The 22,868-nt window shown below is 35.9% G+C and overlaps 1 protein-coding gene across 36 annotated transcripts in view; it reads right to left on the reverse strand.

Moving 5' to 3' along the window:
• EPB41 (erythrocyte membrane protein band 4.1) overlaps positions 1 to 22,868 on the reverse strand; it is a 200,472-nt gene that overhangs the window by 72,213 nt on the left and 105,391 nt on the right. For all 36 annotated transcript variants that reach the window (XR_007407988.1, XM_049105497.1, XM_049105493.1 and 33 more), the window contains 3 exons: positions 17,465 to 17,507; positions 9,963 to 10,038; positions 6,845 to 7,063 (listed from right to left, as the gene is read on the reverse strand). Coding sequence is in view for 35 of the 36 variants with exons in the window: in XM_049105493.1 (XP_048961450.1) it covers positions 6,845 to 7,063; positions 9,963 to 10,038; positions 17,465 to 17,507 (338 nt within the window). In the remaining variant the exon portion in view is untranslated. The remainder of the gene's footprint in view (positions 1 to 6,844; positions 7,064 to 9,962; positions 10,039 to 17,464; positions 17,508 to 22,868) is intronic.

A 22,868-nucleotide genomic window follows, 5' to 3' on the forward strand; every position in this document is an offset into this window, starting at 1 on the left:
TCCTGAATTATTATGGAAATTAAACAGGAGGGCAGCTGAAGTTACTTAACTGGCGACTCTTAATAGGGGCAGGCTTGATGAAAAGAAATTTTCTGGTAACAGATGGTGTCCTGCCCACTAATCTAAACAAAATAAATTGGTTAATAGAAGCATGTAGATAATGGGGCTGCTTTCTCTGTTATTAAGATGTCTTCATTACTACGCATATAATGAATTTGATTTGTTTGAAAACAATCAGTCTCACTATCTAAATGCTCACTGTGATGGTCTTACCTTCTCCTTTATAACTTTTCCCTCTTTTGAGAAGTGCTCATGAGCTATATTGAGCTCTAGAGAAAAAGATACCACTCCTAGTGCTACACAATTCAGGCCAATAAAATATAACTTCATACTAACAATAATGCCGCCACACCCCTAAAGAAAAACCGTGTAAATGGCTGTTTCCCAGAGGACCGCCTTAAACTATACAAAGCAGCAGTGGCCTTTTCATTTAACAGAAGAAAGTCTCTTCTAAACCCATCTGTCTTTTACCCTCATTAAAAAGAACAAAGGTTCCTTGGAACAACAACCAAAATCTCAGGAGGCAGTCTGCAGATTTGTTAATGACTTAGCCTCCCCAAATAACCCACCCCCTCCCCCCACACACACACAAGTACTAAATCATTACACCTGAGTTCTATTTGCTACTAGATCTAAAATTGAACACACATACACACAAAAGGAGAATGGGAAAATGAACACATATGCAAGTCTGTGTATTCAAGTCCCTAAAAACACCCCAGGAACCAGGCACCCAGGTGGCTCAGTCGGTTGAGCGACTGACTCTTGGTTTCTAAACAGGTCATGGTCTCACAGTCATGGGATCAAGCCCCAGGATAGGTTCTGAGCTCAGTGTGGAGTCAGTTTGAGATTCTCACTCTGCCCCTTCTCTCTCAAATAAATAAAAATCTTTTAAAAACCACAGGAGGGATCCCTGGGTGGCGCAGCGGTTTGGCGCCTGCCTTTGGCCCAGGGCGCGATCCTGGAGACCCGGGATCGAATCCCACATCGGGCTCCCTGCATGGAGCCTGCTTCTCCCTCTGCCTATGTCTCTGCCTCTCTCTCTCTCTCTGTGTGTGACTATCATGAATAAATAAATAAAATCTTTAAAAAAAAAAAAAAAAAAAAAAAAAAAATAAAAACCACAGGAAAAAAAAAACCTCAGGAAGTTTTTATAGTTTTTTTTCCCCCCATGTAAAGTTACATACTTTTCTAGTTAAGATTACTCCCAATCATTTTATAATTTTTGTTGTTGTTACTATTATCAATGGCTTCAATTTTATGATTCTGAAGGTGGAACGGAGCTTGAATATTACAGCACTTTGATTTTGCTGACAAATAGGCCCTGAGGGATCACATAATCATGGGCAAGTTGTGACTCTCAAGTTTAAGGCAGCAAGCTTTAGTCAGCACTTTAAGTCACATTACTCATGCTGGAATCATGTCTCCTGCACTTTAGAGTGGTGACCTGGTGTCTCCCCTCAATCTCTTAACTATAAAGTAAGATCCATAATAATATCTAATTCCAGAGACTAGGTTAGGCAATGACTTTTTTATCTTTGCTGAATGAATGAAAGTGACTAGTAGGATAAAATGAGATAAATGGTTGTGAAACTGCTTTGCAAATATAAATGTTTATTATTATTGCAACTTTAGGTTCCTTTTAAAAAAAGTTTTTTTAAGATTTATTTATTTATTTAAGAGAGAGAGTGTGTGCATGTGTGTGTGTGTGTGTGAGCAGAAATGGAGAGGCAGAAGGACAAGGAAAGGAGAGAATCCATAGCAGAGTCACTACTGAGCACATAGCCAACATGGGGATTGATTCCAAGATCCTGAGATCATGACCTGAGCCAAAATCAAGGGTCAGCCACTCAACTGATGCAACTTTAGGTTTCTGATGATAGTACAATGGAACATCTATACACAATTCATAGAAGAGAAAAATTTTGATCACTTAAACTTGAAGACAGATTTTAAAATATTAAATGAGGCAATCATGATAAAATCTTCTCTATACTTACTCCTCCAACTCTAAGGGACGTTAATTGGGTCAATTTAAATACAGATTTAAGTTTCAAACCATGTATTTAAATGTTTCTCTAAGTAAGCATATCCTAAAATTATATTAAGGGCAGGAGGACCTGACTGGCTCAGTTGGAAGAACATGTGACTCTTGATCTCAGGGTTATGAGTTCAAGCTCCATGTAGGGTGGAGATTACTTAAATAACTAGATATTGTTAATCAATCAATCAAATTGTATTAAGGGCAGGTAGTAGAAGAGTTAACTTATTTAAAACTATGAATTTCCTTGTTAGTTGAAAATAATACTTATATTTAAAGTTTGGCTGATGTTTGAAACATGCTTAAACTTAAAAGTTACCTACACTGCAAATAATTTTTTCCTCTACTATTTTTGGGAAAACTGTGTTGTTTATAGGGTGTAATTCCTATAAACAAAGACATTCTCCTATATAACCTCAATGCAACCATCCAAAGCAGGGAATAAATATTAATACATTACTACTATCTAATCCTCAGACCCCATTCAAGTCTAGCCAGTTATTTAAAAAAAATGTTCTATACAGTAGAAAAGGCCCAGTTTAGTTAGCATTCATGAGTTTCATTTAGTTCATGTCTCTGGTCTTCTTCTTTAGTCTGAAACAGTTCCTTAATCTTTCTTTGACTTTCATAATCTTGACCTTTTGAGGAATCCAAGATAGTTATTCCATAGAATGTCCCTCAATTTGGGTCTGATGTTTCTCCATGAGTTGATTCAGGTTTTGCATCTTTGATAGGAATAGCACAGATGTGGCTCCATGTTCTCACTGTATCCTATCAGGTAGCAGGTATACAACTTCAATTCGTCCCTTCATGGACAATGTTCATTTTGATCACTGATGTCTGCCAGGCTTCTCCTCTGTGAATTCCTATTTATCTCTTTGTAATTAATAACTATTTTGTGGGAATCTTTTGAATATCCAATTCCTTATGAAACTTTCAATTTATTCATTTTATCAGTATGGATTCATACATTCTCACTTTATTCAATGCAATATAATAAATTATTTTCCTTATTTATTTTAGTGCTTAAATTGGCCAGATTTGGTCAGTGGGAACCTCTCCAAGTTGGATTCTGTATCCTTCTGATCATTGCTGTCATTTTTTTGAGCATCTCCTTTCCCCAACAATGTAGAGTTAGAGTATATTAATATGTATGTGTGTATGTATGTGTGCCTACTTATACATCTATCTATAAGACATCATGAGTTAGCATTGAAACCTCCAGTTTTAACACAATACTACAGTTTCTACCTCTTCATAATATGTATCTCCCTTCACTGATAGTAAAACACCTGACTCCCATTATCATTAATATATTGACTAATCTGATCAACACCTTGTTTATAACCAATCTCTCATTGCTGCAACTGACTCCTCCCTTACATGCATGCCCTCTTCACCTTGACTGGACTCTGAACCCTCCCATGTGGGAGTGCTCCCCACACAGGGATGCCCTCCTTACCTCATTCAGGTTCTAACTCCTGGTGTTAGGTTACCCCTTTCATGGACAGCTTCATCCTGCCCAGGCTTTAATACCCTGTATCAGGTACCTCTCTATGTGGATGGCCTCCACCCCATATAGGCTTTACCACCATATGGATGCCCTTCTCAATATGCTCTGCCTCTGATAACTACCACCATATGCCTGCACATGACTATTCTCTTAATACTGTTTGAGCTCTGATTTCTCATGCCAGGCTGGCCCCCTACCCATGAATATTCTACTCTCTCCACTCTGCTGGGACCCCAATATCTCGGTCAGACTGCTTCTCTGCATGGATGACTATCTTGCTCTACCCTGCCTAATGGCAAAACAAATGGTTCAGGAAGCTTTTTCTAATTATAAAAATCATATAAATTCATTGTATAAGAACATGGAGGAGGAAAGAAAATCTCATAATCCCACTACCCACAGAACTGTACATGCAAATACAACACATATATTTTATAAATCTAACACCACAAATTAAATTTAAATTATTTTCAACTTAAAATTTTAAAGATCATGGTTTCTCCTAGATCTTCCAAAACTCTTGAAGTATAATAAACTAGCTGAGAAGAGGTTATATACCTCTAAGCCATTAAGAATTTATTCAGTACCACCTAATAATTTACCACTTGAAAGCTTACAAAAGTATCTAACTAGGAAGCTCTGGCACTGGTTAAAACTCTTGCTCATTAAAAAGAGAAATTAAAACAAAGTTTCTCTGTATTTATTTTCAGCAAGTGGGGTCCGGATACAGAGCCATTCAGTAAGTTCCAATGTTATGTGACAACCTTTTAATAATGTTTGTTACATCTCCTAATTAAGGACTGAGATTTCAAATAATTAAGTGGGAGACAACTGACAAGTTTACATACTTTCCTACTACCCATAAATGGAGGGCAATTAATTTTAAAGCTTGATTTGTTAGTATAAATTTATAGTGTTAATTATAACTTCAAAGTCTCTATCTGGGCAAAGGGCCACTAACTAAGTGTTCCATGTACGTAGGCGGTCCTCTATTTATCTGAGAACAGGATGGTATTTGCTTGTACTTTTCAATGCATAGTAAAATGCTTCTGCCTCAGTAGAAGTTTCTCTGGATTAGTAAAAATGCCATGTTGTTGAACATAATTAAATTTTCCATTTAGCTTTGTTTCTAAAAAGTGCTAATCTTTCCAAAAAGGAGCAAGTAAATTCCAAGATATCAGACAAGTAAATTTTCTAGTCATGGAGATCCATTATTGCTTAATTTCTATCCATATACCTAACAGAATATCAATTGGACCACATCTACCTGTCCCCTTTGAGGTCATTTCACTTATTTGGGTTTAAATTTTGTTAAGTTCCAAAAAGTAGTTCTGTAAACCCAGATTCACATCCATCACTTGTAAAATGGGTTTAAGAATTACTATTCTAGGGCAGCCCCGGTGGCGCAGCGGTTTAGCGCCGCCTGCAGCCCAGGGCATGATCCTGGAGTCCCGGAATCGAGTCCCACGTCAGGCTCTCTGCATGGAGCCTGCTTCTCCCTCTGCCTGTGTCTCTGCCTCTCTCTCTCTCTCTCTCTCTCTCTGCATCTCTATGAATAAATAAATAAAATCTTTAAAAAAAAAGGAATTACTATTCTAGCAAATACTCTCACTATATGCTAGTCACTCTGCGAAGTACATCACATTTTTAACAATCACAAAATTCATAATATTACCCTTATTTTTCAGATAAGAAAACTAAAGCTTAGAGAGCTTAAATAATTTACTAAGAGTCTTAAAGTTAATAAGGAATAGAATCTGGGACACCTGAGTGGCTCAGCAGCTGAGGCCTTTGCCTCAGAGCGTGATCCCAGATTCCTGGGTTCGAGCCCCACATCAGGCTGCTTGCATGGAGCCTGCTTCTCCCTCTTCCTGTGTCTCTGCTTCTCCCTCTCTGTGTCTCTCATGAATAAATAAATAAGATCTTAAAAAAAAAAAAAAAAGGAATAGAATCTGAACTCAAAGTATGACAGGCTGATTCCAGAGCCCATGCTTCTATCTCACTGTCTAGTTCAGTGGTTCTCAAACTTTTTGACCTTAGGATCCCTTCACTTTCTTAACAATTATAGAGGACTCCAAAGAGCTTTTCTTTATGTGGGTTATATCTATCAATACTTACTACATTAGAAATTAAAACTAAGAAAATTTAAAAATGACTTATTAAATCTTTAAAAAATAGTAATAAGCTCATATTTTAACATTTGTAACTTTTTTATATGAAAAGTAACAATATTTTCCCAAAATGTAGTAAAAAAAAGTGACATTGTTTCACATATTTACAAATTTTTTAAATATCTGGTTTAGAAGAAACCTGGATTCTCCTAATTCAGACTAACATAACTCAGGGTACTACTAACTCAAGGCAACATCAGACATCATGTTAATAAGCTAAGGCAGCCTGTAAAATTTAGCATTGGCAAGTCCCTCAAATAACCATGGGATGTCTAGTAGGAAGAAACACAAATTATGTTGGCACTTGAATATTAGCTAACACTTACTGAATTTTGACAAAGTGTAAGACACTGTATTAAGTTTTTCTACCTTTTCTAATCCTATCTGTCACCCTATTTCCTCTGAAATGATATGCTCCATCATACATATAAGGAACCTGAGGCTCTGAGAGGTTAAGTGAATAACTCGAGGTCACAAGGCCAGAACCAAACAGAGCCAAGATCTCAACCCAGCTCAGCCTGACCTATGCTCTTCCTTTTGATCATTTTGTTATGACATCTCTCAACATCATCAATAATTTCCATGGAAAAAAGCAACAAATTAAAAAAGATTTTTCAAAATACCTTCAGGGATTCCATCAGTTCTCTGAAGTCTATCCATGTACACAAGTCCTAAGAACCCCTGCTTTAACAGTCTCAAAGTACCTAACATAGAATAATAAGTTTAAAATCTGGGGGAAAAAAAAATCTGGGGGGTGGTGAGGAGGTAAAGCAACAATAGCTAACATTTATTGAGCAACTGCTATGTGTCAGACACAGTGCTTAGTGCTTTACACCTATTACCTCATTTAATTTTCATCCTGCAACACAACACCTGTTACTCTGATGAGAAAACTGAGGTTCAGAGGGCTTAAATGACTTGCTCAAAGTCAAACAGTGAAGGGGCCTGAGCTGACACTACGGCACCACATCCCCTCTACGGCAAACACTGATTCAAAACCAGGCCACGGTTTAAACTTATTGCCAAAACAAATAGAGAAAAAACCCTGGAGACATTTACCTGTATGACTTATGCAGTTCCATGACCTTCTCTTCAAGTTCCTTGGTCTGATTTGGGGCCAGTTTAAAATCACTAACATATTCTGCACCATGAAGTTCTGGGTCATAGTCTCCCAGCTCAGACTGGATGGTGTAAGAACCTAATAATGCTAAGGTTGCAAAGGAACAGGGCAGACGTCCTGAAACTATGTCCTGTCGGAGCTGAAGGCATAAATAATATCTAGAGCCAAAAGAGAAAAAAATGTTACCATGTCAGCAACAACAAAAACAAAATACAGAGAAAGAGGAAGAAAAGCAGAGAGGGAGGGAAGAAGAAGAAAAACAAGAGATATTAAATAAATATGAGATAATATTAATAATTGTTCAATCTAGGTGGTGGGTATATGATTGTTCATCATACTATTATTTTTTCTTTTCTGTGTTTAAATTTTTTCCATGTAAAAAGTTAAACAAACAATCCTGTAACTATGTTGGACTCATGTTTGGAAGGCAATTTAAAAAGAAAGAGGAAGTTGCTAAGAGAGTAGATCTTCAAAATTCTCATCACCAGGAAAAACATTTTTGTAATTATGTATGGTGACGGTTGTGAACTAGACTTATTGTGGTGATCATTTCATAATATGTGCAAATATTGAATCATTATGCTGTATGCTTGAAATTAATACAATGGCATATGTCATTTATATCTCAATAACAAAAAAGGAAGAAAAAGAAGAGGTAAAGTTGGGAAAAGTCTGACAGAGGAAAAGAAATTAATATTTAACCGAGTACATTAAGTACCAAATACATATAGATTATCTCATCTAATTTTCACGAAAAAACTTAAGAGGTGGGTATCATTACCAGATTACAGATGGGGAGGGAGGCAGCCTCAAAAACTAAGTTTGTTCAATGTCATATAGTAATAAAGGCTGTTTGGCTCCAAAACTGGACTTCCTCTATCATACTGCTTTGCCAAATGTGTAGATATTGTCCTTCATATATAAAGATGACATTATTGACACATTTTTACTAGGGTATGAACAGTTACAGTTCTCTTCCCCTCAAGATGGGCTAAGTTGTATGCAGCCTTCTACACACTATCATCTTGTAAGATTAATTCCACCTGTGTGCTAAATTGCTGGGCATTCAGACTGGGGTCAACACTGTTCAGGAGAACAAACCAACTGAGTGCCCCTACATATGTTAGACATTCATCTCTGTCAGTATCATGTTTACACCTATGATCCTGACCTCCTTAGTCACTCTTTCTAGCTGAGCTAATACAGACTGTTTCACCAAACAGAAAAGCTGGGAGATATGATGAAATTGTAAATTCCTGTACTAATTAGAATTATATTCTTGTTTTGACCATAATAAGATGTTGAATAATGTAGGCATCAACAATCGCTTTTGCTCTCTATGATTAGTCACTACATACATGTTTTTCTAAAAAAGAAGAATGCCAACCAAATCACAAGGATCTTAAACTCCTCTAAAATGTAGGTAATTAGCAAAGAATTTTAGGGATTTGTTCTGTTTTATACATAACCTCAATGAAGAAAGATGAATAAGAAGAGACAAGTATTGCTTGAGAAAAAGAAATCACCAAAACAATTTTTTCAGGCAGAGATGGCATCTCAACTTCAAGAATGTGCTAAGGATTAACTAGACAAAGAATAATCTTTTTATTTATTTTTTATTTTTTTAAAGATAATTTACTTATTCAGAGAGAGAGAGAGAGAGAGGCAGAGACACAGGCAGAGGGAGAAGCAGGCTCCATGCAGGGAGCCTGACGTCGGACTTGATCCAGGGTCTCCAGGATCACACCCTAGGTTGCAGGTGGCGCTAAACCGCTGCACCACCGGGGCTGCCCAGAATAATTTTTTTTAAATTTCACTGTACTGGGGCAGCCCGGGTGGCTCAGTGGTTTAGCGCCGCCTTCAGCCCAGGGTCTGATCCTAGACCCAGTATCGAGTCCCATGTCAGGCTCCCTGCATGGAGCCTGCTTCTCCCTCTGCCTGTGTCTCTGCCTCTCTCTCTCTCTCTCTCTCTGTCTCTCTCTCTGTCTCTCATGAATGAATGAATGAATAAATAAAATAAATGAAACAAAAAAAATTTCACTGTACTTATCAGACTTAGAGTTTACTTAGGCTATTCCCTTATTTGAGAAATCTGAAAACTGAGGTATAGAGACTGTATATTTGTCTGAAGACAGATAGTGGATAGCAAAATGAGAATTAGAATGCAGTTTCTCATAGCAACCAACAGTTCCACTGAACAAACATTTGCCAAGCACCTACTATGTATAAGGATCCACATAAGGTGTTATGGATATAAATATGTAAAGTAGTATTCTTTATAATATACTGCTCTTCCATTTTATTTTTTTAATTAATATTTACATAGAATCCAATTAAGGTCATTTTCCTAATATCAGGAAGTTTTTTTCAAAGAGTACAAGATTTATTTTATAAATTGAGCTCAAAAATTACTGAGGAAGATTCAATTTATGAGGATTATGTACCTAATTATACACTTTAAAAGGGAAATGAGAAGAAATAATAGCACACACATGAAATAATAATAATTCAGGGATGCCTGGGTGGCTCAGTGGTTGAGCATCTCTCTCTGCCTTTGGCTTAGAGTGTGATCCCAGAGTCCTGGGAGTGAGTCCCCTGCAGGGAGCCTGCTTCTCCCTCTGCCTAAACCTCTGCCTCACTCTCTGTCTCTCATGAATAAATAAAATATTAAAAATAATAATAATAATTCAGACTTCAGCTTTTTTGATCCCTATAACAGAAAACACAGGGAAAGAGTATTGAAAAGAGAAAGTAGCAAAGCTATTATACCACTTATATTTTTGTCTTGCCCTTTGGATGGCATGTGGTTTATAGGTGCCTTATACACAGCATGATATAGTAGCCATGATAAGCAAGGTTAATTCCCCTGCCAATTTCTTTCCAGCACATCACAGATATATGAGGCTTTTAGGCTCACTTATTTGCAAACCTGCCTTGAAGTGACCAGATACTTTCCATCCTATGTTTAATTCTCTTCAGTTCTAAACAGAAAAATTCCCAGAGCTTATGATAATGAGAATTACTTATTATATATTTAACTATTAATAAATTATTTACCTTGTTATATCTTCTGTCAACTGTGCTGGATCAGGTGGATAAAACTTTACATTAAATGTGAAATTCCAGGGGACACCTGTAAGAGTAAACAGAAAAAGAATTGTATGCTTATACCTAAGTTTGTGATTATTAGGAGTGCCTAATATATTCAAAGTTTTCTTTTTCCTGTGTTTTTTTATTTTTAAATTTTATTTATATTCAATTAATTAAGATGTAGTATATTATTAGTTTCAGAGGTAGGGTCTAGTGATTCAACAGTCTTATATAATGCTCAGTGCTCATTACATCACATGACGTCCTTAATGTCCAACATCCAGTTACCTCACCCCGGCCCCCCTCCAGCAACCCTCAGTTTGTTTCCTATGAGTAAGAGTGCCCTTATGGTTTCTCTCCATCTCTTGATTTTGTCTTTATTTTTTCCTCACTTCCCTTTGATCCTGTTTTGTTTCTTAAACTCCACATATGAGTAAGATCATATAATTGTCTCTCTGATTGACTTATTTTGCTTAGCCTAATACCCTGTAGGCCCATCCACATCATTGCAAATGGCAAGGTTTCATTTTTTCTTTTGATGGTTGAGTAGTAGTCATATTGGGTAAACACCTCCCAATTCTATTTCCATAAATATATATGTATGTTTAAGTGTGGTCAGAATGATATATTTATAAGATATTGGTTGTAACAGCAAATATCTGGAGATAATCTAAACATATATTTATTTAGCAAGAGAAGATATATTTCCAAGATACACTGTTAGGTGAAAAAATTTTGAGGTCAAGAGCAGTACATATAGAAAACAACCATAAGGGGCACCTGGATGGCTCAGCTGGTTAAGCATCCAACTCTTGATTTTGCTCAGGTCATGATCTCAGGGCTGTGAGATCAAGCCCCGCATCAGGCTCCTTGCTCAGCACAGAGTATGCCTCTCTCTGTGCCTCTCCCCCCTTGCTCTCTCTAATAAATAAAAATCTTTCAAAAAGTAAAATTTAAATTAAAAAAAGCAACCATGAACATTGGGGGGTAGAAAGAAGTATATATTAGGGTACATTTATATATGCATAGACAATCTCTATAAGAATATATACTAAACCAGTTATAGGAGTTGGGAAACTAGGAAGGGGAACTTTTAGGAAGGAAAATGGAGAAGATGGGGAAAATAGGATGAGACTTATTTTCACTGTATACTCTTTTATACCATTTGAATTTTGTAGGGGTACTACTTGTTAAATATAAACATTTAACTTTTCTAAAGGATAACCTTTGTCTCCTCCCACTAAAATGCGAATTACTAAGCATAAGAACTTTTTTCTGTTTTATTTGGTGTGTATCCCTAGTGTCCAAACAGTGCTTGGTAGATCATAGATGCTCAAGAAATATTTGTTGAGTGAATGAGTAAAATAAAGTAACAGGTCTCACAGCATTGTTATGAAGGTCATATGAGGATGCTACAGCTCCAGGAAAAAAAAGTTATTAATATATTAAATTATCTATTAATCCAGATCCACCGATAACCTTATGTTACTAGAACAAATCAAATGAAAAGAAAAACACACACAAAACTTCTGCATTCTGACTGAATTTTTCTCTCCATTTAACCCAAAATAAGGAAGTTTAACTGTCTTAGAAATAACCATATCTAAACAGAAATGTCCCAATTATTAACTCTTTTATTTTGTTAACAGTTAATCATAAGGAGAGGAACCCAAATTTTCAGTTCCCATTCTTTTCCATGTAAGAGATTCAAGTTTAGATATTCAAGTTGCTAATGAAGATATTCAGGTTCACTGCAAACTAGCTCAGGGTTCAATGCAATAAAGAAACTAAAAAAGGTAATCACTTGGAATTAAAAAAATATTAAAGTTAAGCCTTTGTCAGTGACTGTTTCTAGAATAGGATACATATAATTAGTAATATCTTTTTTTTTATGATAGTCAGAGAGAGAGAGAGAGAGAGAGAGAGGCAGAGACATAGGCAGAGGGAGAAGCAGGTTCCATGCACCGGGAGCCCGACGTGGGATTCGATCCCGGGTCCCCAGGATCACGCCCTGCGCCAAAGGCAGGCGCTAAACCGCTGCGCCACCCAGGGATCCCTAATTAGTAATATCTTATGGAGAATGTTTAGTGGATAAAAAGGTGGCTGGAAAAGCTTTAAAAAGTCTTAACATTAAAATTTCTGCCTTCTAACTCAGCAACACTTCAGTGGCATTCCCAGCAAAGTGCATAACCTGAAGATTCATGTGCCATGGAAGAAAAATCAGACAGGCTCAAAGTGACCACTTAGAAGCAAATGTCTGGATTCTTCAAAACTATCAATGTTATAAAATACTTTAAAGATCTGGGAAAGTTCCAGGTCAAAAAAACTAAAGAGATGTGCCAACTAAATGCAAAATATCACCATAGACTTTCTTTTGCTATAAAGAATATTACTGGGACAACTGATAAGGTCTATAGGTTATAGTATTATTTCAATGTTAATTTCCTGCTTTTAATAACTATATTATAGCTATATAAGAAAATTCCTAGTTTTTAGAATATTTTTGGGGTAGAGAGGTATCATGACTGCAACTTATTATTGGTGAAATAGGTGAAATTCATATAATATTAACCATTTTAAAGTATACAATTCAGTATATTTAATGTACAATTCAGTGGCATTTAATACGTTGACAATGTTGTACATCATCTCCATCTAGTTTCAAAACCTTTTCATCATTCCCACAGGAGACTCTATATCCAGAGCAGTCACTCCCTTATCGCCCTACACCCCAACTTTTGGCAACCACTAATCTGTTTTGTCTCTGTAGATCTACATATTCTGGATACTTCAATAAATGGAATCATGTATGACCTTTAAGATTTGGCTACTTTCACTTAATATAATATTTTCACTGTTCATCTATACAGTAGCATGTATAAGTATTTCCTTATTAAGGATAAGGAATATTCCACTCTATGTAGATACCACATTTTGCTTACTCATTATCCATTGATGGACATTGGGTTGTTTCTCCCTTTTGTCTATTGTGAATAGTGTTGCTGCGATGCAACTTTAAAATGGTTCAGAAAAAAACATCTGTATATATATATATATATAAGTAATTGGACAGATAAACAGAAAAGACGACAAAGCAAATGTAGTAAAAATATTAACATTTGAGGAATCTTAGTAAAGGACATTCAGGAATTCTTTGTCGCAGTCTTTCAACTTTCTATTAAGTCTGAAATTATGTCAAAAATATTTTAAATTAATAATTGAAAAAAAGTCCTGCCTTCTAAGGACACAGGAAACTAAGAACTCTCATTACTGTTACTGGCAAACTGTTACGATCAGTGTGAAGGATGGCAGTTTGGTAATGTCTGGTAAAACATACCCTATAATCTAGCAATTCCACTTTTCAGTATACATCCTTAATCAAGTATTTTTTAAACTGTGGATCATGATCCATTGTGAAATCAGTTTAGTAGGTCAAAAACAGCATTTAAAAAAATGAAGTAGAATACAAATAGATCAGAGCATGTCCTTCATAGTAAAGACTAAGAATTGTTTTGTGAAATTTTCTTTTCAACTGAGATGAATTTCAAAAATCATATTGAGTAAGAAAAGCAAGTCACAAGTTAGCTATTCTGTAATTAAATTCATATGTTCAAAAGGTAAAGCAACATTTTTAGGTATATATTCATAGGTAATAAAAACTATTTAAAAAATACAGTGAAAGCATTAAAACAAAATTTGGAACAGTTGTGACCTCTTGCAGGGAAAGGAGAGAAGATGCATTTATAAGGGGTATACCTATAGAATTTTTAAAAACTAATTTATGTAAGTTATTTATCTGTATTTTTCAGAATACATAGAAGGTATAAGGATTTCTCTCTCTTTTTTTCTTTCTTTCCTTTTTTTGAAGGTATAAGGACTTGTTTTTGCTCTGCACTATTCCAGAAAGGCACAGAGGGGGACAGCCACACTGAGTAGGGGAGCTCTCTCTTATTCAGAACCAGGGAATTAAGCTGGGAGGAGAGAGAGATACTGACAAACCTCCAAAAAAGACTCAAATGGATGGATGGGTCTGAGGGAAATTTCAGAAAAACAGACACAGCAATATTATCTACAGTATATAGGTATGGATATATAAGAAAAAAACATAAAAACATGGACTAAATCACCCCAAACTCATGAAAATAGATCTCTATGGCCAGGGAGAAAGGAAGATATGACTAGGAGGAAAACAAAAAAGACAAAACTTAGTCTCCATATTTTATTATATGCTTTTAATATGGAAACATCTTTCTAGTGAATATCTATTTCAATTTTATTTATTTTTTAATGTTTTGCAGTGCTTTGTTTTTTTAATTGAAATATTCTTTATATAGTCTGTATGCTTATTTGTATATCAGTTGCACATTTCTTTTCTTAAAGTCTGTGTCTAGGGATCCCTGGGTGGCGCAGCGGTTTAGCGCCTGCCTTTGGCCCAGGGCGTGATCCTGGAGACCCGGGATCGAATCCCACGTCAGGCTCCCGGTGCATGGAGCCTGCTTCTTCCTCTGCCTGTGTCTCTGCCTCTCTCTCTCTCTCTCTCTCTCTCTCTCTGACTCATAAATAAATAAAAAAAAAATTAAAAAATAAAAAATAAAGTCTGTGTCTTATTTCAATTTTAGATATTCATTTTTTTAATTCTCTTTCTACGAACTTACCCACAGGAACATATATATGCATGCACTTATATAAGTTATATAAGTGAACTCAAACTTATATAAATGTTCACTGCAACCTTGTTTGTAATAGCAAACTATTGAGAATAACCCAAAATGTCCATCAAAAGGACTGCTTATATATATATTGTGCTACAACTATGTAATCATTACAAAAATTCTTAAACAAAATATATTTATATATGTTGGAATGAAGAATACTCCATTATGTTAAATTAAAATTATGTTATGTTAAACTATGTTAAATTAAAAATATTTAAATTATGTTAAATTTAAAATATTGGTTACATTTTTTATTAAATACATATAAAATATACCTATTAAATACATATTTATATAAAATATGCATAGTAAGGTATAATATGCATATAAAACAAATATGTATTAAATGCATATTTATATTAAATTAATGTGTATATCTATGTACACTCAGAACATCTCTGGAAAGAACACAAGGAATTAAAGGATGGGGTAAAAGGGTGATTTACCTTGCATCTGATTCATCTATATCTTTTAATTTTATTCCATGTATATATATCACCTATTTAAAGAAACTTTTAACTATATATACCATAATACATACTGCATATATAATGCAATATATAATATATAACAATGTACAGTAGTCCCCCCTTTCCATGGTAAACCATGATCTGGAAGCAGATGATCCTGCTGATATATAGTCAGAAGATCAATAGTAGCCTAAGACTAGGTCACAATGCCTGCATCATTCACCTCGCTTCATCTCATCACACAGGCATTTTTTTTTAAAGACTTTATTTATTTATTCATGAGAGACACAAAGAGAGAGAGAGAGAGGCAGAGACATAGGCAGAGGGAGAAGCAGGCTCTATGCAGGGAGCCCAAAGAGGGACTCAATCCCTGGACCCCGGGATCACACCCTGAGCCGAAGGCAGACGCTCAACTGCTGAGCCACCCAGGCATCCCTTATCACAGAGGCATTTTATCACACTACATTATCATAGGAAGGGTGAGTACAGTACAATACAATATTTTGAGAGAGTAACCACATTCATATAATTTTATTACAGTATTTTGTTATAGTTGTTCTATTTTTATTATTGTCGTTAATCTCTTACTGTGCCTAATTTATAAATTAAACTTTATCAAGATACATATGTATAGGAAAAAACAATATATATAGGGTTTAATTCTATCTGCAATTTCAGGCATCTAAAGGGAAACCTGGAATGTATCTCCTGTGGACATGGTGGGGGACAAGAATACTGTTTAGCATAATTCTATTTTTGAAAGCCAAAACATATATACCTAGAAAAAATCTTGTAGCTTATGTTAACTTAACAGTGATTGTATCTAGAGGACAGAATTTAGGGGACTTTTACTTTCTCCATGATATTTTTCCATAATGTTTAAATCTTTCACAATGGGTATATATTATGAGTGTGATGAAAAATATTAAAAAAAAAAACCAAAATCTTTGCAATACATAAGTGTCGAACTTCCCTTTGGCTTAATGTTTACATTTTCACTCCCTGTTTAAGTTTGTGCTATAGACAAGGTTTTCCTTTCATATGTTAAAGGAAGGTTTTTATGATTTTTGAAATTTTTTTTATGACACAAGTTTTTTCTTAGCAAGATTTTTTTCCATAGCCAGAGGGATAATCTACCAGATACCCTTCTCCACTCATTATATATTCTGTTTTAACTTTTCCTCCTAATCAATCTTCTTGTATAATCATTTGCTCCTGAGTAATATTGAGTATTAAAAGAATTTTCATTGAAAGGGACTTGGTGTTAATGTTTTTCTTGTTATGCCTCAAATATTCCGAAAATTTATTGTTCTGACTTCCATTTTATTCTTTCTTTCTTTCTTCCTCTTTTTTTTTTTTGCTTTGCATTTTAAAATAACATTTTATAGGCAAAGAACAAATATGGAGAGTTGCTAATACATAGGAGTATTTTGTTTCCCTATCTCAAGGAATATAAATTATAAATAGTGTCTAAAGGAAAACATTTCACAACAGCAAGATTGTTTTCTTTTAAGGAACAAATGAAAAATAAAATTTGTTTTCAGGTAATAGAGTTAAAACTTACTAACCATGATGAATAATCTCTATTGCAGTTCCTAGAAGTTTCCTTAAAAATAAACTAAACTAAAAGGACATTTAGTTATAAATAGGAGAAAAAGAGTCTCCACCGCTTAGCTAGCCATTTGGGCCTGGAGCTACAAAATACTATTCTATACTTTATTCAACCTAGAAATATTTATCTCAGGACAGCAGTCTGAGCAGGAGGGTACAACAGTAATATATACTAGAAAGCTTGGAGCAGGAGAAAAACCACAATGTCAGAGGGCCATTGGCAAAAGAAGAACTGTTTGGAAGAAGACTTGAAAATGGACAAAAAGAACTACAGAGAGGAAAACATGAAGAAGGTTAGAATGCAATAGTCCAAAACAGTTTAAAAGGAACAGGACCAGGCAGCAAACTCCTTTGAGAATTGACTCCCATATCTTTTTTCTCTTCTCATCTTTGTTCTTCTCTAACTTGTTTTTCTCAACCATTCCAATCTTCCCCAATTTTGCCTAGTGGTGAAGAAAAAAAAATCAAGCTCTGACCTACATCTCAATTGTGTCCACCTCTGCTGTATCTTTCTATCATGGAATCTCCTCCTTCCAAGGGAAGGCTTTATCTCACTTTCAGAGCCACCTGCCATAGCCAGGATTCTAAAGTGACTCATAGCCAGAAAACGGGTGAAAATCCTCTGACCTACTAAAAGAAAGAAAGAACTATAAAAAGGGCTATATTCACTTACCACGAACCTGCTTTTTTATTTCTTTGGCAGAATCCAGCCACGTCTGTAAAAAGAAGAAAAAGCATTTAGAGCTCCAAAACACACAAACCACAGAGTACCAGAGCAGAATTACTGACCATCTTCGAATAAGAGCCTCCAGGTCAAACTACATTTCCGATATTCTCTGCATTAACTTCACAAAGCATAGTAAATCTGAGCAGAGAAGTAGGGGGCCAGATAGGCTTGAATCCTAGCTCCACTACTTCCTAGCTGAGTGATTGTAGGCATCTCTGTTTCTCAGTTTTCTCATCTACCAAAGGAAATTAAATTGCGATACCAGTAGTAGGGCTTATCTCACAGACTTATTGTCAAGATTATAAATGAGTTCATACATGTAAAGCATTTAGTAAACAAAAAATGCTAAATAAGCATTTGCTATTTTTATCATTCTATAAAGAACAGTAGAGATATAACCAAGATTAATAAACATCACCCCGATCTTATTTTCGCCTCTAACTCTGACCTTCAATCTCATTTAAGTTTTCTATGTCAACACAGCATCAGGTACATGTTTCATGCTCAGTTAATATTTACCGGATGAATGATTAAGTTGTTTTCCCTGACTACTCTTTCCCACACTAATCTCTCCTTTTACCATTCTCCAACTCCACTTAGAGTTACACATCATTAGGGCAGGGTTCCTCAACTCACGGTGGACCATGCAAAATAATGGCACTTAAAAAGAGCCTCACTATTAACATCTTCTGTAGGCTCCCTGGGAAATGTTTTTTTTTTTTTTCCCCCTGGGAAATGTTTAAAGACAGAAATTTCTAAATTGTTTAAAGTATTTCTTTAAATATTTTATTTATTTATTCATGAGAGACACAGAGAGAGAGGCAGAGACATAAGCAGAGGGAGAAGCAGGCTCCCTGTGGGGAGAGCCTGACGCGGAACTCCATCCCAGAACCCTGGGATGATGCCCTGAGCTAAAGGCAGACACACTCAACTGTTGAGCCACCGAGGCACCCTTGTTTAAAGTATTGTCATTCATATAAGGACAGACAGAAAAGTACCTAAAATATAAGTGTATAGATCAATAACTTATCAAAGTGAACACATAAGTTTAACATTATCAGCATCCAGGAGCCCCTCTCCTACTTCCTTCCAATCCCTCTCCATTCCCTCCTCCAAAAGGTTTAAAACTGGATTTTAGTGTTCTTTAGAAAATACCTTCCTCTATAAACAAAGACAAAAGGTACAAGGTTACCATCTTATTTGCCCTGCCCAAGAAATGAATTTGAACACCACAGTCTTATATTTGATTATATACTACTTAAACTGTTGTATAAAAGTAGTCAACACAATAGACAATAAGCACAGGAGTGAGGATTAATTTCCTTTTCTCTCCCCTTTCCCCACAATTAACACAAAAGAGTAACAAATATGTGTTAAAATATACAACTTAATATAAAATTGTTCCTTAGAATAAAAACTAAACACACACTCGTTTAACCCTTGTCAGAAAGCCAATAACCCTCATTTCTCATTATGATTAAAGAACTTTAAGTTGCTGTAGGCCCAAAGGCAAAGGAAGACTTCAAAAGCACCAATTAATAAGTTTCATGTAACCTCTGACACAAGTTTTTGCAACGATAATCATCGTTTATACCATGCAATCCAAAACTCTTAACAAAGGCTACTTCTTACCACTTTGGAATAAAACATTTCTCACCATAATGAGGCAACTCTATATTTTCCACTATTTTTTAGACAAAGCTCCCAAGGTAACCTGAAGCTTTCAAGTTTCTTAAAGGGATTCTTAAGCCATTCTATGACTCTGGAGCAAGAATTACCACTAATTTGACATAAAGAGAGCAAACCCAGATTTGTGTCAATCACATGTGACTCCAGGGTATAAGTGACCTTACAGAACAAATTATTATTGCTTCTGTATCTAGACCTCCAAATCCAAATAAAAAACAATGTGTAAAAGATAAAAATCAATGTATACAAGAATAGGTATTTTTACGCTCAATTTAAATGATTCAATTCACAGCATTTTATTTAGCCAACAAATATTTGAGGAATGCCCCCATGTGCTAAGCACTATAGTTTCAAAAAAGGATTTAAAAATAGCACTTGTCTTCAAGGAGCTGTCGGTCTAATGAAAGAGGTAAATAGTGAACAATTGATTTGTTTGTTCTAGGTGTGAAAATGATGATAGCAATGTGTGAGAGAACACAGGGTATGAACACAGGGTGTTAGTAGCACAGGGGAGGTGCACCAGAATGGACTGGGGATAAGAGGCAGTTAGGAAATGTTCTCAAAAGAACTGTGTCTTCGTGGACAAACAAGAGTTAACCAGGCAAATAGAAGAGGAAGTCACAGGGTATAAGAGAACATGACACATCACAGTTGCTATATATAGGTGAGCATATCTGGAACACATAGGTGAGAAGGGGAGATACAGAATGGAAGAGAATGGTAAGAGATCATGGAAGACACTATTTCACAGTAAGAAACTTGGACTGTATCAGGTTTCAGGCAAGGGGGAAGCCATTGAAGGATTTAAAATAAAGGAGTGACATGAATTAAAGGAAGCAGGACTATAGAAAGGGAGACCAAATGAGAGGTTGTTGAGAATACCTGTAGTGCAGGAAGAGAATAATGGTTATGGGTATAGACTTTGAAGTCAGTCTTGAGTTAGAATCCTGTCTCAATCTCTCTACCATTTACTAGCTGTGTAACCTTATAGAAGATCATCAAAATCTCAATTTTCTCATATATAAAATTGGGATAAAACTACCCTCCTCAGGGTGCCTGGATGGCTCAGTCAGTTAAGCATCTGACTCTTGGTTTCAGCTCAGGTCATGATCTTGGGGTCTTGGAATCAAGTCCCATGCCGAGTTCCCTGCTCAGCATGGAGTCGGCTTGAGGATTCTCTTTCTTCCTCTGTCCCTCCCTCCACTCTTTTTCTCTCTAAAATAAATAAATGAATCTTTTTTTTTTAACCTACTTTCCTGATAGAGTTTTTATGGATTATTTGATGTATATAAGATGCACATAACCAGCACTCAATTAATTGTGCTAATACTGATGATAAAAAGGGCTTGAAAAAATGAAGTCTATGGGACAGAGAAGAAAGATATTTAGAAGCTAGGATGCCTGAGTAGATGGAATACACGGGAAGGATGACAAGAGTTGGTAAGGTATAAAGGCAAAGGATCATCCCCAATCTGCCCCATATAGATGATAGATGAAACCATGAAAAATAAAAATAAAAATCACAGTGAACATACAGTAGAGTGAAAAGAAAGAAACTCAAGATAGACCTTCGGGGGAACACTTGCATTCAAGGCATGGGGAAACGATGGAGAACTGAGCAGTAAACTGAGATGGAATGACCAACACAGTAGGAGGAAAACAGGAGAGACTCTGGTATCCTAGTATCTCAAGAACAGAAAGCTTCAAGGATGGGTAGACAAGATCATCATTGCTGCAAAACGGACAAGTAAAATAAGGATTAAAAACTCAGATTCTTCTTGCCAAGAGTAGATCATTAGAGTGATAAGGGTAGAAATCAAAATGCAATGGGTCATTCTAAGCGCAGATGTGGCACAGCTGAACTCTCATCCAGTACTGGCGGAGTGTCAACTTAGTAACACCACTGTGGAAAACTGTCTGATACTATCCTCTAAAGCTGAATAAATGTGTTCTCTATAACCCAGCAATTCCCTTTAGGAACACATCCAACACAAATGTATATGACAAGATGTGCATCAGGGGCCCATGCATGGCTCAATTTGATTAGGTGTCCGACTCCTGCTCTTGGCTCAGGTCATGATCTCAGGATTCGCACTGAGCATGGAGCCTGCTTGGGATTCTCTTTCCCTCGCCTCTGCCTTCCCCTCTCCCACTCTCTCTCTCTAAAGAGAAAAAAGATGTGCATTAAAAGACATGTACCAGAATGTTCCTTAACAGCAGTATTCTTAAAAGCCCAAACTATATACAAGCCAAATATCCATCAACAGTAGAATACATAAATTATGGTATAGTCAAACAATAAACTTTTAATACAGAAACGAGAATGAATGAACTACTGCTACTCACAACATGGATGAATCTCAAAAATACTGAACAAAATAAAAGCTAGATCTAAGAGAACATATATATATGATTTCATTTTTACAACATAGTTTAAAAACAGGCAAAGCTAACTGATGGTGATAGATGTCAGGAACATATCTGTTAGTTTTAAAGGGTGGGATGGGAGTAATGACTGTTTGGGGATGGAGGTAGTGACTGGAAGGCGACCCAAAAGGGGATTCTGAAGTCCTGGTAATGTTTATTTTCTTAATCTTGGGAGTATTTACACAGATGTGTTCACTTTATAAAATTCTTTGAAATATGCACGTATGATTTACATATTTTCCAATGTTAGACTAATAGGCAGTGAAGAACTAGAGACAGTTATATGTAAACTAATTTCTCAAGAGAATTTTTTTTTTTAAGGGGATTTCTGGGTGGCTCAGGGGTTTAATGCCTGCCTTCGGCCCAGGGCGTGATCCTGGAGACCCAGGATTGAGTCCCACATCAGGCTCCCTTCATGGAGCCTGCTTCTCCCTCTGCCTTGTGTCTCTGCCGTTCTCTCTCATGAATAAATAAATAAAATCTTTTTTCAAAATTTAAAAAATAAAAAATAAAGATTTTATTTATTTATTCATGAGAGACACAGCTAGAGGGAGAAGCAAGCTCCAGGCAGGAAGCTGGATGTGGGACTCGATCCCGGGCCCCCAGGATCATGCCCCCAGTCAAAGGCAGGCTCTAAACCACTGAGCCACTCAGGCGTCCCAAGAGAACGCTTTTGAAGGAGAGGTGGAAGAGAAGGTTATAGCTAGAAGAAAGAGACAGGAATTAACTTATAAAACAACAAACTACTGAGAGGACAAAAGTTATAGAACTATTTCTTATTAGGGATCTTAAGATGCCCCCAAAACAGCAATTCTGGATAACTTCCCTTTCAGTTGCAAGGATTTCCTTTATTGTTTTTAAGGATTCTTTTTTTTTTTTTAATTAAGGATTATTTCTTAAGGGTCCATTTTCCAATCATATCTTATTGACTTAACTTCGATAACATTTTATTTATTTAATAAATTAACACTTTAAACAGAATTTAAGTTTGTGATTTTAAAAGTCTCACATTCCCTCTTGAGCTTAAAAAAAGTTTCAAATGAAAGAAATGAACAACAGTAATAGCCTGATGTAGCTCTCTATTCATTCACCTGAAGAATTACAGGTCTTGCATGCACTCTCCTGCTTTAAACACCGTCTCACATGTTGTCAACCCTTTCACTTGGAAAACTCTATCCCAATTTGTTCATCTGGAAGGTTCCTGACTATCTCTTATAATTCAGACCTTATATTA

Source organism: Canis lupus, chromosome 2 (genome assembly GCF_003254725.2).
Source record: "Canis lupus dingo isolate Sandy chromosome 2, ASM325472v2, whole genome shotgun sequence".
NCBI classification, from domain to species: Eukaryota; Metazoa; Chordata; class Mammalia; order Carnivora; family Canidae; genus Canis; species Canis lupus.